A 16,341-nucleotide genomic window follows, 5' to 3' on the forward strand; every position below is an offset into this window, starting at 1 on the left:
TGTTGGCTGCTTAAATGTTACTGTAAGATGGGTTGCAATCACAAATGATCTTTTTAAGCTTTTGCATTAATTAGACATGAAAAGATTAGCAATACACTATTGCCTAAGCTTATTATGACATTTGTTAAAGTCACTGACTTTGATTTTTAAAGCAATTCAACGAATAAAGCTGTTAAAATAGTTCTAGAATTATTCTGCTTGCTGCAAGTAGAGAAAAATGCTTTGTTCTGCTCTTGTTTAAACATAGTGTAGTAAGGAACTCAGAGTATGCACAGACTTTGTTTTGGTGGTTTTAACCGGAAATCTACTCCAAATTCCTAGTTCTTGGTTGTGATCGCCTCTGGACTGCTGCAGCTGAACACTATTACAACCACATAAGCAAGGCTTATCTAGAAGAACATTACAACTTTGGTGAAATGAATGCTATTGTATTAAGAATATAGTTTCACTATGCCAAAATGGCTATCAATTAATGATGCAGAACTAGCATTCATATATAATACATTATCAAAACTTTTGGGTGATGTCGCTATACCATTACTATCTATTACATCATAATAGATGAGTCATTCATTGGGACTAAGGGACTTTCAAACATTACCTTAACTCCCAGGAAAATAACTTCCACAGGTGTTTTTGTGTTTGTGTGTGTGTGTGTGTGTGTGAGAGAGAGAGAGAGAGAGAGAGAGAGAGAGAGTTGTGTTTCTGGTTTGAGTTCATCCCAAAAATTATTTAACTAACCTCACGTTGTTTCAAACTAATCTGACTTTCTTTTTCCATCAATCTCAGTCGCCATTCACTGTGGGGGGCGACAAAAGTGAAATTATGTCTTAATCAGACAAGGTTTTTAAGATTATTAGATGGGTACAACGTACATGCCTTACCTACAACTTTAGCCTAAATCTAACCAATAGTGTTAAAAAAAAGAGGTTCCAAAGTTTGCAAACATTTTGTTATATTAACGTTCATCCTATGAGACTAGGTTGGTTTCATAACATGGGGGAGGGTATGGAGGGGGGGGTTATGAAAGTAAATGGTGACTGAGGCTAACAATCCCCCCCTAAAATCTCCTTTTGCCTTCCAAAGAAAAAAAGAAAGTCATACATGTTTGGATCAACGTGAAGTAAATAAAGACAGAACCTTTATTTTGGGGTAAACTATCCTTTTAAATGTGGGTGGTGTAAGACATTAATATTTTCACTCTACGAAGTTGCCTCTCAGCCTGCGACTTTAGCAGGCCTTTCTACTTGAATTAGTGGAAGTCCTTTCAGAGATGGGCTACAGGGATCGAGGGGGGTAGCTTTTCAGTATGACAAAACCAAACCCATTTCCCTCCAACACTCTACATGATTTCAGAGCTTACACAATGCAAATCAGTCTGAGCCCCCTTTCAGTGAGTGATTAATATGCATGGACAGCCCATCCTTATCAGAATCCAGAGAAAGGAAAACAACTGGAGAACTTTGGGCTGATTGGATTTCAATCAGTTTGCACAAATCAAATTATTACATTTTTATAAGTCATAGTGTGAACAGTACAGCATGAAAGCATCAAAATGTTTTTATCTGAAGAAACATCCTAAAATCCGACAGTATGGGGGCAAATCTGATCACAGTTCCTTTCAGCTCTGATACGACACTTCTGTTTTCATTGGCTCCAGTCTAATTAAAGCAATATAAAAGTCTTTCTGTAACGTCTTTACAGAAGGACTCTGTATCTCTTTACTAAGAGAAGAGAGTCGTAGGTGGACCCATTGCCCACAGAGATAAAATATATGGTTACTTTTAATGAATACTTTAACAAGAGTGATACATGTATTGTTTTATAAACCATAATTATTCCACAGGCATACATTTGAGGACCTGTCATTAATTTACATTTCATAAAGAAGGCATGTCCTTGAGTTAAAAATAGGTTGATTTAATTGTGGTTCATCTGTGAACCAAAGAACATGAAATTCTGTACAGAATAACAGAATTTCTTGAAATTATCATTTAAGAAAAACTAATAAATGTTATTGCACTAATTGTAAAGGTGAAACAGAGAGTTGATTTTGAAATAATGAGACCTTTTCTAAATGTCAAGTTTGAGAAGTCAATAATGCATCATATTCAGCATTTCAAACCAAAAACTGAACTATGCAAAATATGAATTATCTCTTATCCTTTACTCTACAGAACCACACACATATTGTATATCTACAATACTAAACAATAGTACAAAGGGTCTGTCCAGATTGATCATATTTGAAAGAAACATATTTTTTGTTTTATTACGTTACTGTTACTCTATAAATCCTGAAGTTGTCAATAATAATGTAAAAAAAATGTAAGCGGTCAAAATTAAACATTACTTGAAATGTCATATTTTGGAATAACTCAAATACATAAGTTCTTTCAACTTTGGCTTCGAGTGCTAATAGCTCAAAATTTCTAAGTACAAAATTGTGGCTGTGTGGAATATCCATAATAAAACATTTGCGCTTGAATAAATTATGTTAGTTTAGTCAAAACAAGGGAACTTATGTAGTAATAGTGTTTTATTTAAAAATGTATTTAAGTTGAATTCTTATGACTGTTGTTGTTTTGTTGTAGCTGGTTGATCATTTCGATTTTTGTGAAGTCACCATGTGGGTGATTAGTGTTACCTTAGAAGAACTTGGAGCCTGGTGAATTTAAGCCATCATTCCTTACTCAATTGCTCTTACAAAAGTGCAGATGTATGTGCACTTAGAAATCCTGTACAGAGTCTAGAGTGCTATATGACTATCCTTGAGTCTAATCACATTTACCTTATAAGACTTGTTATAACCCAATTTAAATCATTAAATAAAAACAACAATACCTTAATCATTGGTAAGTTAAGCTCACTTTTAACTAGTTAAAGGCACAGATTGTCTTGCAAAATCTAAATAAGCTCAACTAATTCAATTTAACAGTGCATTTTCATAGTAGCTTTGAACTTGCCACTTAAGAAAAAAATCCAGATGTTCGCCATCTTGCTGTTGTTTATTTATTTTCCTTCAACTGCAAACCAATCTTATACTTTGCCCTCTTTTTGAGGTCAGGGACACACATACAATATTGAAAACCCACTAAACTTTTTTTCATTTCTCTTTAAATTTCTTCAGAGGTTGACATTTAAGACTGCCTATTTGGCACCCTATTCGTTCCCGCCCAAGCCTCAAGCTTTGATTGGCTGGCAATTATCATTCTTGCGTTCGAATCCTCTGCCGAATAACCAGATGAAACATTTTAGAATGTTCAAAAATTCCATTTATCAACATTATTTTATTTGTACACTCACAAACAGCCCACCGAACTCAAAAACATTTAGCCTTGTAATTGGCTGCCCTGTGCCAACTTCAAATGCAGCGTTAGGCTAATAAACAGTTTAAGCATTCTTAAAGGCATTACAATTTTAACTTTATTATTTAACGACACAGGAATAAACTCATCTAAAGATAAAGCAGAGATGTTGCCCAGCCGCCCAACACATGCACGCGCTATCCGCGCGACGTGCGTTTCAGCACCACAACTGCTCGCGAATATGAGTATACGGATGAAAACAAAACACACCATGAACACCGGGCTCTAAAAAACCATCAGACAATAAACTTTGGTGGCTTACAGTGACGACTTAGTTGGCGATATGTTTACACAGCGCACCAGATGGTTGTTTTTCTGTGCCGTTCAAGACAAATCTCCAAGCAACGAATGCGCAGGCAATATAATGTCCACACAACCTCACAAACAAACGAAATTTCGCATATGCAATTACGTGTGGTTTAAATAGTCTACATTAAAATTGCATCATGCACCCTTAAAAGTAAGAATATTGTTACACAGACACGTGAAACTGAAAATAATGTCCTTTTAAAATTAGGCTACATTAAATCCTGGCGCCAGTTTCTCAGGGATGATAACAACAGAGTTTGGTTTATGAAACAGTAGACTATACTAAAATACAAGAGCAGCTACAAATACATTGAGGCAGTTTGCTCATTTCTCTCTGTATCACTGAGTTCACCAACGTGGACTAACCTACATTTTAATCGCATCCTCATCTCTATGTGCCCTGCTCCTGTGCTGTGGATGCACCAGGACCTCAGGGGAAACATAGGGATGCAGGATGCACTCTAACAAATTTAAACTGGTACAACTGCATCTTCAAAAAAGTATAATATATACTATAAAATATACCGAAATATTCACGTCTTACCTGCATAACCAAAGAGAACCAATGTCCAAATGAGATCCCTTATTTGAAGCATTGCAATCGTTTCCAAAGGTATTCTCCGTGTAGAATTGGCTGAGGGAGTTGGAAAGAAGAGTTCGGTTATTATCTAAATGACTACGGTGCTTTGTCCCTATTTTCAGGATGCTGTGATATCAGTATGACTTGGTCCTTGGTTGACAGAGAATGCGCTCCTGGCAGCGCAGCGAGTGAGTGACAAGGGCCGCAGCACCTACAACATGAATTAATCCGCCAGCACAAACGAAATCACGAATCACGTCTCACTTGAGGAGGCACTGGATAAACTAGTGCGCACACTTTCCTCAACGTGGTGCTGCTGCAAATCACAAACAGCAGATGGTGCGCTCGGAAAATCGCGCTGGCGTTATTCGGATTAGGGATTCTCTTAAACCCACTCTGTTTACCGGTGTTTAAAGGCGGTTTTAGGTACCTCGCGATTCACATCACAAGCGGATGTGCGTTGTTTCACAGTAGCCTATTATTTATTTTTATCACAGTCCCTGCAACTGTAGCATGAAGTGAAAGAAGCCAATAGAATGCAACATTGCAACTGTGTTAAGATACACATAAATTAAACAAATAAATGTAATTAAATAAATGTACTTAGCGAATAATGAATAAGAGGGAACATTATTTAGGTTCATTAAAAATAATTACCTAGTTAAATGATTGGTTGGAGTTGGCCATGTTATCAAAATAGTGAATGATTCATTATTGCGAGTTGTTGAGGGTGGCAGCCTACTCTGATGATTTACCCATGGATGGGTTTCTGTACTTTAAAAACAGTTTAGGGGTGAGTGTTATTTTCACAGGAACATGGAATATGGAATACATTCACTGGAATATAATTATAAGATTATAAAACCCATCAATAAAACAGCTCATAATGCACAATATAATAATAATAATTTTAGCCTTATTTTAAGCTTTAAGAATGTAATTTATAACAAAACTCTATCAAATCCATAATTTGGGGTGGAGGGGGGGGGGGGGGTAATATTAAGTTTGATGGAATTTTGTTCGGAAAAAATGTAAATGCATACATATAAAAAATATTTATTTCTGTATTTATTTTTGAGTGTGACATTGTATCTTAAAATAATGCAAGTAAACTTTAGGTGAAAGGATTAGAGAGGTGCTGTCATAGACAAACTCTTTCATTTCCTTCTAAAGTGATACAAGAAGATATCAGAGAGATGTTAGAAATTGTGTGATGTTTTGAGATGACTCTACTGAGAGTGAAAAAGAGGACAGTGAAAAAAAACTTCCTTCTTTACACTGTAAAAAGTGTGTTTTGACTGAACTTGATTCAATTATGGACATGTTTGAAATAATTTTTCTTAATTTACATTTTTTATGTAATCTCAACATAAACCTTTTGTGAAAGTACATGGGCAAATCCAAAATTAGACGTGTCAATGTAACTCTCTTTATTTATTTATGTACTAACTATTGAAAGTGAATGTTAGCATGCTAAACAAGTTCTGGTTGTAAATACAGAGTGTAGTTTAGTAGCTTTGCAAACTAGTGCAATCAGTTTGCTCAGTGAGAAATATACTTCTCAGTGCAAGCTACTCAAAAGATTTAGCAGGTTAAGCTACCAACTACTCAACAGAAAAATGTGTTAAGCAAAGCTCAAATCTACTCTTCAGAATGTAGCAACTAACTCTACGAGCTACACACCAAAAGTAGCTTGCTACATTTAAGCTACTTCATTTTTTTCAACCTCAGATGCACGGAGCATACTGTCATAGACAAAGCACCTAAAAGACGTATTCATATGATTTTTATCAAAGCCATTGTACAATATCTTACAGTTAAGTTCAATACAAGTATACAGTAGGTGCAATATGTACATGCATCTAAAACAAAAAAGTGTAAATTCATATTTAGACATGCTACCTATAATGTAAAATCATATTTACACTACTACCTCTACAAACCTAAACCATTTAAACATAATTTCATTTGCACATTTCTGTATAAAAACTGCCTACATCCAGTATCCTATTCATCTTCTTCTGTAATTCTGCATCTAGCGGTTGTATTTCTGTATGTACTGGAAGCTTTTGATAAGAGGCCAAATTCATCTTTAGTTCTGATTCAAAACTTCCATTAGTAAACACAGAGTACAAGGCATAGCTTTTGTCAACGCTATGCCGCTTCCTTGACAAAAAGAGATTATGGCTTAGCTACTATAAAGCTACTTGATTTACAAATGAGTGAATCTACTGACTTGCTACTCGGAATGTGGTTATGCTAATAGCTTTGCTATTTGTAGCGTAGCTACTGCCCATCATTTTTACCTGTCTTCATTGTTAACTTAAGCTCCAATGTTCACCACAATGGAAAGCCCCAAAACTTCAACATAACAGATACTCTTCTGAATCTCAAAAAACAAAACATTAACCATTTACAAGTATCCCTCTTGTTATTCATCTTGCACAAAAACACATAAAATAACACTTAAGTTTAACATTTACTCTCTAGCAGGTCCCATGCAAGCATGCTGGGAAAGCGAAATCACATGCTTTGTTTCATCAACAACAAAAGCAACCCAGTCTCATGAAAATGCGTACATATTATACAAGTTGTCTATTTCGTATGATTTCGTATGAGTTTGTTTGTACAAATTTGTACGATTTCATCACATGCAAATGCCTGGATGTCTAATGCGGAAGCAGGAGTTTCACGAACAAAGCATTTAGGACATGCTTGTTAAATTTGATGTCCTTACCCAAACCCCTTATCTAAACCTAACCGATCAGTAGAGTGTGTAAACATGAAAGGAAGCTGTTGTTTGTTACAGAATCAAGAAATTGCTGTGTATTAGATGGAAATTATGTACAGCGACATCATTGGCTGTAGTGAAAGTCATATGAATTCATACAAGTTTTGTCGTACGATATCATATGAATTAGCCAAATTTAGAATGTCTTATGAATCCTTACGATTTTGCTGTGAGAGTATGTAGACACAAAGTACCAACTCAAATGGATTAAGCAAACTTCCATTTTACAATGGATAGAATGCAGTGAAATCAAGATGTGACAAAATTTTCAAGAATTGTGGTGCTTTAATTCATTTTAATGAATAATTTTTTTGAACCTGCAAATGTTACCTTTATATTTCTACCTGATCTAACCCTTAAAAATGACTTTTGTTGTTGCAGTCCAGGTCCGCCGTCAGGGGGGGTCAAAGAGTACAGATGATCCCGGGCCAAAGGCCCAGAGGGGCCCATGCAAAGGTCTATAGTTGACTCTTAATGGGATCAAGCACAACAATTTACTTACAGACTTATATAACCGAAAATAGAATGCATATGTATTTACATGATATATACATTAATTTGTATCATTAAAACACATTTCAACTTGTCATCTGATTCTGATACCCATCCCCCCGCTGTTATTGTGAAAATGGTTTGGTTGAAACACCTGGCCAATCAGATGTGCGGAACACACACAATGTGCATTGTGCAAAGCGTGCACTGACTAGAGAGTCAAAATGCCTCACCAAAGGCTAAAATCAGGTTTAAAAAAAGAAAAGATAGCAAACAGAGAGCAAAAGTGACTGAAAGAAGCAGAGAGGCAATGGCCAAATTTCTTGCCAAGCATGAAGCACTAGGTATGAATGGCGAAGCTGAACGTGGCAAAAGCGAGGAGCTAGTGTAGACTAGCAAATAAAACTGAAGCTAGCTAGCTTAACCTTTAAATAATGTTAGCATACAATATCAATATAATAGATAGATATAAATGACCTTATAAGTAGTGATGGGTACCAAAACCGGTATAAAACAGGCCCCAGTGCTAAATTAATAAAGACCGTAGTATTGATAAGCTCCGACATTATGGTTCTTTTTAACGTTTTGATGTAATGTATAATCACATCGCTGCAGTCTCTCTACTCTGTTTCGGAGCTGCGCTCCACACACACACACACACACACACACACACACACACACAAGGGATGACCAACAAACAAACCAAATGTGGGACAAAGAGTAGCCAAGTTAATGTGGGACACGTTACAATGCTGAGAAGTCTAATTTTTTTATATGACGTTTATCTAAATAAAAAAATTAACATTGCAATTTTCCCCGGCGCTATGTAGGCAGCAAAGATGATGACAGGTCCAACTGCACTTGACCCATATGTGTGCAGTTTGATTGACATCAAACACAGTCCCTTGATGACAGCCTTCCCTGCTTTCTTCACAGCCATTGGATACAATAATTTTATTGACATTTTAGATTTGTTTCCAGTAAGATATTGAGCTTATATAGTGACTTTGCTGTTGTAAACATTACTGTTGCTACTCTAGAAACAACATTCTTTTAAAAAATTATATATTCTTATCAATTATTTAATAATTGATAAAAAAACAAACCAATAAGGAGTATCAATCAGAGTAATAGTATTGATAAAATCCTAACAATATCAACCCTAATTATAAGGCAATTATATTGCAACCGGATGGAATTACTAAAGCTTGCAATTAGCTCATTTTTAGGCCTGAAGTCAGCAAGAAAATGATCAGAATCTTCCTATGATATCACCCTCTATCAGAAACTGATGGAGAGACTAGCATCCCTAAACAGTGAGTGAGTGAGTGAGTGAGTGAGTAAGTGAGTGAGTAACACAAGGATGGGTGGATGGTGGTGGACTGTGCTGGAGTAGGTGTGGATGAGGGCAATGTTGTGGTAAGTAGGGGTTGCTGTTTTTGTTGTTGTTTTTTTAAACAAATAAAACAAAAATCATTAAGAGTAAGAAAACGTTCTTTATTAGAATATTTGTGTTTCATATTCAGGTTGGCAATGAGCACGTACAAGCAGCGTACAAGCACTCCACACAGTCATAGTCTGTCGCACCCCACAATTTGGAGGGGCCCAATTTTGAAAATGTTGTCCCACTGTCCATAAATCCTGATGGCAGCCCTGTTGCAGCCTAATGTAGTCAGGTGTATTTAGTCATATTAAATCATATGTTTGACTTAAATAAAACCAGTTAGTTTAACTGATACCACATGAAAACATTTTTAGGTTACCTGACAAACTGGTCTAAATCTGAGGCCTTGACATTCATTAAAGTTTGTGTTTTGAACAAGCAATAATTACAGAACCTATACAGAAATAAATATTATTTACTCCCCCTCATGTCATTTTAAACTGGCTTTCTTTCTATCTGTGGAATACACAAGGGGATGTTAGAATGTTAGCCTCATTATTCATTTTCATTGCATCTTTGTCTTTCTTTTTTTATACAAATTGAAGATTACTGAGCCTGTCAATCTCTAACATTCTTCCCATTCTCATTATGTGTTCCACATTCAACTGGAATGACATGAGGGTGAGTAAATGGCAAAATAATTTAAAATGTTCCATTAACTGTCCCTTTAAGGTAGCCAAAGAACATTTTCTCTTTTTAATATGCCAAAATTAAACAACGCACTTAGGATTCAAATCCTTTTTGGTGACAGAGGTGAAAGGGAAGGTGAATGGCTTGTGGCTTGCCAATACTTATGTCCTGGTTTTCTTCTGTGAAAAGGTCAATAACAATAATTCACTACAGACAAGACAAGAGTTGCATGAGGAAAGAACTACTTCAGAGTTATCTCAGTCATTTATAACCAAGTGTGAAACTGTGTTCCATGAACTGTCAGAGGTTGGAGGGAAAGGTCTCCAACATATCCATTTTTAATCAAAATTCAAGCAAGCGAGACAACATTTTTGCAAATCCTTATAAACATTGCTATGGTGCATCCACATATGCTATGGGATGAGCATCAGGGGCGGAGCTAAGGGGTGGCCAGAGGTGGCCACGGCCACCATGGAAATAATCGCGGCCACCCCACTGGCCACCCCGATCGTAATTACGATCTATTATAAATAATAATAATAATTTCGTAGAAATTGATCAAAAGGACCTCGATCGATCATGGCTAAACTATTACGTTCAGACTGCGAAACTATCGCGACAGTTTAATCATTAAACTATCGCGAGGCAAATGTGCTATCGCGAGAGTTTCGACTGTGAAGAGGGGTGCAGCTTCGTTTTGGTGCCTGGATCAACTTGTGTTGAGCACACGAACACATCTATTCAGGTGAGTTATTAATATCAGATAAATTATTATTTTAGTTCCTTTCAACTCTTTGTGTCAGTGAAGTTGTATCAAAGTGAACAGTTAGGAAGCAGTTGGCTTTATATTAGCTGACTTGACTTGGATGCTCAGAACTATTTCCATGTTATCTCTGAATATATAAGGACATTTATTAAGTTATGTTTTTATCATGAGACATTTAATGTGATTCAACATTCCAATATAATTACTAGCCTAGGTTTTAGGTCGATTTTATATACAGTATAACAAAAACATTCTAATCTTTGTTCAATAATAGTCCTCCATTTTTGTTTGTTTTTTTCAAACGTGATGTTAATGTTGAAATGTTTTGCTCAGGTGTATTTATGTCAGACAGTCAGTGAAATGTGTGGAAAATGAAAAGAAAGGCACCAGATATAGCATCCTTCTTCAGGAAGAGTAGCAAGAAGCAGCCAAATGACTCTAAGACACAGGAGAATAATAGGCAGGATGAAAGAGAGAAAGAACAGACTGACCCAGAGAGTGAGGGAGAAGAATCTCCAGAGAGCACAAGCCCAAGAGAAATGTTAGGTATACCTCCACTCACACACTTGAGTACTCTACTGGTATATATGTTTGAATACAACAAGTGATATAGAAATCAATAATATATAAAACTGTTTAAAGTGTATGAAAACCAACTGAGACTGATTTTTGTATTCTAGCACTTTCTCAGACAGTTCAGGAGACAAACTTTGAGAATGAAGAGGAGCCAACTACCAGTAACCACGCTGACCCAATAGGACCTCCAGGTAAACTACAGTACCTATCACACATACCTTGATTATACAGGTGAAACTGGAAAAATTAGAATATCGTGCAAAAATTATAATTTTGATGATTATGGCTTACAGCTTATGAAAACCCCAAATTCAAAATATCAGAAAATTAGAATAATATTACATGAAATCAATAAAAAAAAAGGATTTTAAAAACAGAAATGTCGGCCCTCTGAAAAGTATAATCATGCATATGTGTATAGTTATTTATACTAAATATATTAGTTTCACTTTTTAATTTGAATTACTGAAATACACAAACTTTTGCACAATATTCTAATTTTTCCTAATGACCTAAGACATGAACTTCACCAAATGAAAAGAATTTTGGAGAGGAAAGTGCAAGCTGGTATACAGAAGCCCACTAGTGTTGTAGATTTGACTGTGCTCATTGAGCCATTTAAAGAGGTATTCCACGAGCTCTTTAGATTGTGCAAAATTGCAGTTGCCATTCCTGTGAGTACAGCTGCATGTGAACGCAGCTTCTCTACTCTCAAACTGTAAAGAGTTACCTGCGCTCAACCATGCATGATGATAGACTGAGCAATCTAGGTGTCTTAAGTGTGGAGTCCACAAGAGCCAAGTCTCTGAACCTTGATGAATTTGTGAATTTCTTTGCTTTAAACCACAATAACCGTAGAATCCAACTAATGTAGGTTGTTTGTACAAGTGTCATGTAATTTGGAAACAGCTTGTAAGTTTGCTGAGTTTTCATAGTTTGCACTTACATAATTGACATGTACATAATCTTTTTTATTATAGATATTGATTGCTATTTGTTAAATAGGTTTGGTCAGCCTTTTGGCTGTTGTAATTGTGCTAAATAAAAATAAATAAATAAAGTGATCTTGAACATGATTTTCTGGTCCTGTTTAAACTGTTTTTTTTTTTTTTCAGCATTGGGAAATATGTATTCTGTTTTCAAAGTGAATTTCCTAAGTTTTATTTGATTAAATAACTTGAGGGTGAGTAAAATTATGACACACAGTTATTTGGTGAACTTTAATAAAAATGTCATTGTAGGCTAGCTATTGTACATTATACATCATTGTGATTTTGGGCACCTACAATACTTTAAAAATTATTTTAAGGTTGGATGAGTGCCATGTTTGTTTGCAAAATTATGTTTTTTGTGCCACCCCAGAGTAAATGCTGGCCCCTGCCCGGCCACCCCTATGAAAAATTCCTGGCTCCGCCACTGATGAGCATTTTAAAAATTTTCTTTTTAAATTGACCCTCTGAACACTTGAGAAAGGAGGAAACTCCAAAGATGGTCAGACTCTTACATAACAGAAACTGATATGGAGGAAAACGGCAGATTCGGCCCACAGTGGAAAGATTACAACACCAAATTGTCTTTTTAATGGCAGTCTTTAAGAAAATAAACACACTGTGTACCTCAGTCTGATGAACAGCTCCTCTATATTATATAAATGACACCAATTACTTACCATTTTTAGTAGGTACAGGAAATTGTAAGTACAGCATACATCCAAACTCTGTAAACATGTTTACTTTCCACACAGCCATAACCATTAAATCTGAAGTGTATTATTTGTTATACTATATTAATAAACTTTCTCCTATCCAAAAATAATTTGCAGAGACATCTCTAAGAAAGCAATCAGCAAGTTAAATGCCCTTAAAAGCATGAACACTGTGGCTCTGTGACACTATTTACATCAAAGAGCATTACTGAATTTTGCAAATGCGTTTGGTGACACTAGAGGGGCAAAAATTACACACTTCCAATTTGAGAACAATTTCCATGATTCTTTTTCATACCTGCTTACTCAGAACATTGAGGTCTGCCCAACACCCATTTCACTTTGTCTCGTTCTCAAGATTGCTTGATTAGTTTGTACCCTTTAACATTGACGTAAAGGACAATATTCCCACTTTATATGCATTTGTCTTATTGCTTATCATGTAACATTTCACAACACAAACTACTAAATAAGGAACATTTCATTAACCACATTGACTAAGAGAAGGAATGGACTAGATACAGTATGTTAGTAGCCAATACATAAGGAAGAGACAGGAAATGAAGCTCTTTGTGTCACAGTTGTGTTGCAGAGATGAAGGATCCAAACACAGAGATGGATGCAAAATAAGTTTTATTAAACAAAGACAAAATACAAACAAAAACTCTCAAAATGGAGAAAAATTGTCAACATAAAATTGGCCACAATGCACTAAACCAACAGAAACAGAAAAAGGACAAGAATCTAACCAACCAGAGAATCTTCAGGCACAGGAAACTGACAAGACAGGGAACAACAAATACAAACTCAAAAAACAAATGAGTGGGGAACATGAGGCAGAGGAGAAAATAAAGGGACACAGGTGCTGCAGATCTGTTAAATGAGCTATGCTACCACCATTCCTATACCTGTGAGAAAGGCATGGGAAAACACAGACACACACATACATGGCACACACAGACAGTCAGGGGAGTCACAGTCAGGCCAGACTGTGACACTTTGTGTATTCAAGATAATATTTGATAGCGCCATTTAATTTCTGACAGGAATAAAATCGAGGCTGTGAGGGATAGAATTTAATAGAAGTACAGTCTTTTAAAAGGCATTCACTGTAAAGAGGTAAAAATGTCTAACATATTTATTTCTTAATGATTTTCTGGAGCTTTTTGTCTCTTGAAAGTTGATGTACATGTGTTTTTTCTATTTCAACCCCAAATTAAACAACAGCACAATCCACCTAAGAGACTGTGGTTTTATTGCCATCAAAAATTTTATATGGCACTACTCTGCTCAATAGCATGTAAAATCTCTAATTTGAGACAGAATTCCCCTTTAAACAGACTTGACAGATGCACTTTCGTGTGCCCCCCTCCTTTAAATCATTGTTCAATTTATTTTGAGCTCTAACACAGATGTAAAGATTAATTTCTATGCTTCACTGAGATCCTATTTTTGCCTCTCTGTTTGCTGTTTCAAACTTGTCCCTCTCTCAGTAAACAAGGCACATGGTGTTTGAAGGCACAGCCTGCAGGGGAGGCTTCACAGGATGAGAGCCAGCAGCAGAGATCTGCTGAAGTGTTGGTAATGAATGATGGCCTCTCTTGTTTCTCTCATTCTCTACTGGTTTCTCAGAGCTAGTTTGAGACTTAAAAGGGTCATGAAATGGAGAATCAAATTTCTCTTGATATTTAGACATATAAGAGGTAACTACTATAAAAACATACTGTAAATATCAGAATTCAAAACTTCCTCCCCTTTCTTTAAAAAGCATTTATAGTTGCCATCCTGCTGAAACATCACATTTTGAAATCTGTCAGTTCATGACAACATGAAACACTGCTCATTTGTACTTACACATCCCATGCGCCATCACACCCATGGCCCCGCCCTCTGGCTCGCAGTTTGAGAGAGGAGGCCTTGTGTGGCTAACTATACCTAACATAACACCTAAGGGGACCCAACTGGACTGTTTTTAATTATTTTGTATATAAACATGAACTACGCAGACTCTTTGACCGCTGCCATGTATTTCGCTGCTTTTAAAAGATGCAGTGTCAAGTTACAACTCTGAAAGGCAATTCTATGTGGCCTTCTTAGATGATCAACATTATTCGCTTCACCTGTGAGTGGTCATAATGTTTTGGCTCACCAGAGTATGTAAACATGTACTAAAATGGACGTCTTTGAACGTTTTGATGTGTTTCCAGCGATGTGTGCCTCAGTGCAGGATGGTTTTGTATGTATGTGCGTCTAGTTTCACCACTCTGGACTGTGTGTGTGTTTTTTGGGGCTCATGTCGGAGTGGATCGATTGTGAATGGAGAGGAATACTGTACTGAAGCTTCACTGTATTTGTATCTGTTTGTTTACACAAAATGGTGCATTTGTGTCATCCTGGAAGTCTCAACAAAGAGAAAAACATGAGATTACATTCATAACATGCCAACACATATACATGAAACGAGACCTTGTTAAATCCGTCCTCTCATGAATGTGCATACTGCTTTTAACCAGAAGCGATGATTTATACTTAAATAGTTCTCTCTTTTTTTGCAGCAAATGCGGTTGTTTCACTTTAGAAGGCATTCATTTAATCATATGGTGTTTATGCTGACTGTCTGTTCTTTTTTTGGATTTAAACATCTGATCACTATCAACTTGCATTTTAAGGACCTACTGAGCTGAGATATTCTTCTGTTTTTCTTTAAACGTATTCTGCAAAGAAAGAAAGTCAAATACATATGGGATAGCATGGGGGTGAGTAAATTATATGAGAATTTAAATTTTTGGGTGAACCATGCTGTGACAAGGAGGAGGGTGGGTGCGCACGGCCAGCCCCCAATCGGGCTAATCAGCCGAGGAGAGAGATAATGCCAAGCCAGTTGTGGCAGATATGAAGAGAGAGAGCCACACGCAGCTGCCGTGTGTGTTTATGTTTTTGTCTTTTTAAGATTTCATTAAACTTTATTTTGACTGTTCAGCCAGTTGCCGCCTCCTCCTTGCCCATTTTAAACCCTGTTACACATACCTTTAAATCCAATGGCTCAAACAGCTGAATTGAGTTGAACACAATAACGAGTTATCCTTATATTATGTTTCACAAACAAATTTTCTAAGCATGCCTTCCATAGCAGGAGGTACGTAGGCCACTACAGATAGTTTATTTAGTTTGTGTCAATTTATTTGTTTGCAGATGCCACTTAGTTTAATAGTTTGTGTGTAATACAGACATTTTTATTGTGATGTTATAATGCTTTTTCAGCCACTGAATAACTTTTTTATTTTCTTCATATGGGAAAAAAGAAAATGCTTTAAAAAGTGTCTTTTCATTTTACTTTTTATATACAAAATCTTTCCAGTGATCTCTGATTACTATAAAAGTCAACGGTCTACAGAATATTACTGGTAACAGATTTTAAGCACAAAACATATGTACACCTCATCTAAGTCATAGATAAATGAGTTGTGGGAAGACGTTATGAGGCTGTTAAGCAGATGGGGGCAAGGCATTATATTGTGGCTCATCACATTATACTGAACTGCAAAATTAAACATGCAATAATGCTTAAAACCATTATGGAGGAAGTCCCTATATGATCACAAATGCATGATGTTGAAATTCATTAGCTGTGCCAAATGGTGCAAAATACAAAAAACAAATTATGCCACTTTATGGATTAT

General features: G+C 36.1%; 1 protein-coding gene across 6 annotated transcripts in view; it reads right to left on the reverse strand.

Annotated features, from left to right (window-relative positions):
• The window catches only part of LOC127627447 (neural cell adhesion molecule 1-like), a 311,535-nt gene extending 307,098 nt beyond the window's left edge, over nucleotides 1-4,437 (reverse strand). For 4 of the 6 annotated variants that reach the window (XM_052103826.1, XM_052103825.1, XM_052103828.1 and 1 more), the window contains exon 1: nucleotides 4,222-4,436. In XM_052103826.1, coding sequence (XP_051959786.1) covers nucleotides 4,222-4,273 — 52 coding nt within the window. In that variant the 5' untranslated portion in view covers nucleotides 4,274-4,436. Of the gene's footprint in view, nucleotides 1-4,221 lie in introns of all 6 variants that reach the window. The other 2 variants (XM_052103824.1, XM_052103823.1) reach the window with 1 other exon arrangement.
• Between the last annotated feature and the right edge of the window lie 11,904 nt (nucleotides 4,438-16,341).

The sequence above is a fragment of the Xyrauchen texanus genome, chromosome 34, assembly GCF_025860055.1.
Source record: "Xyrauchen texanus isolate HMW12.3.18 chromosome 34, RBS_HiC_50CHRs, whole genome shotgun sequence".
Taxonomy (NCBI): Eukaryota; Metazoa; Chordata; class Actinopteri; order Cypriniformes; family Catostomidae; genus Xyrauchen; species Xyrauchen texanus.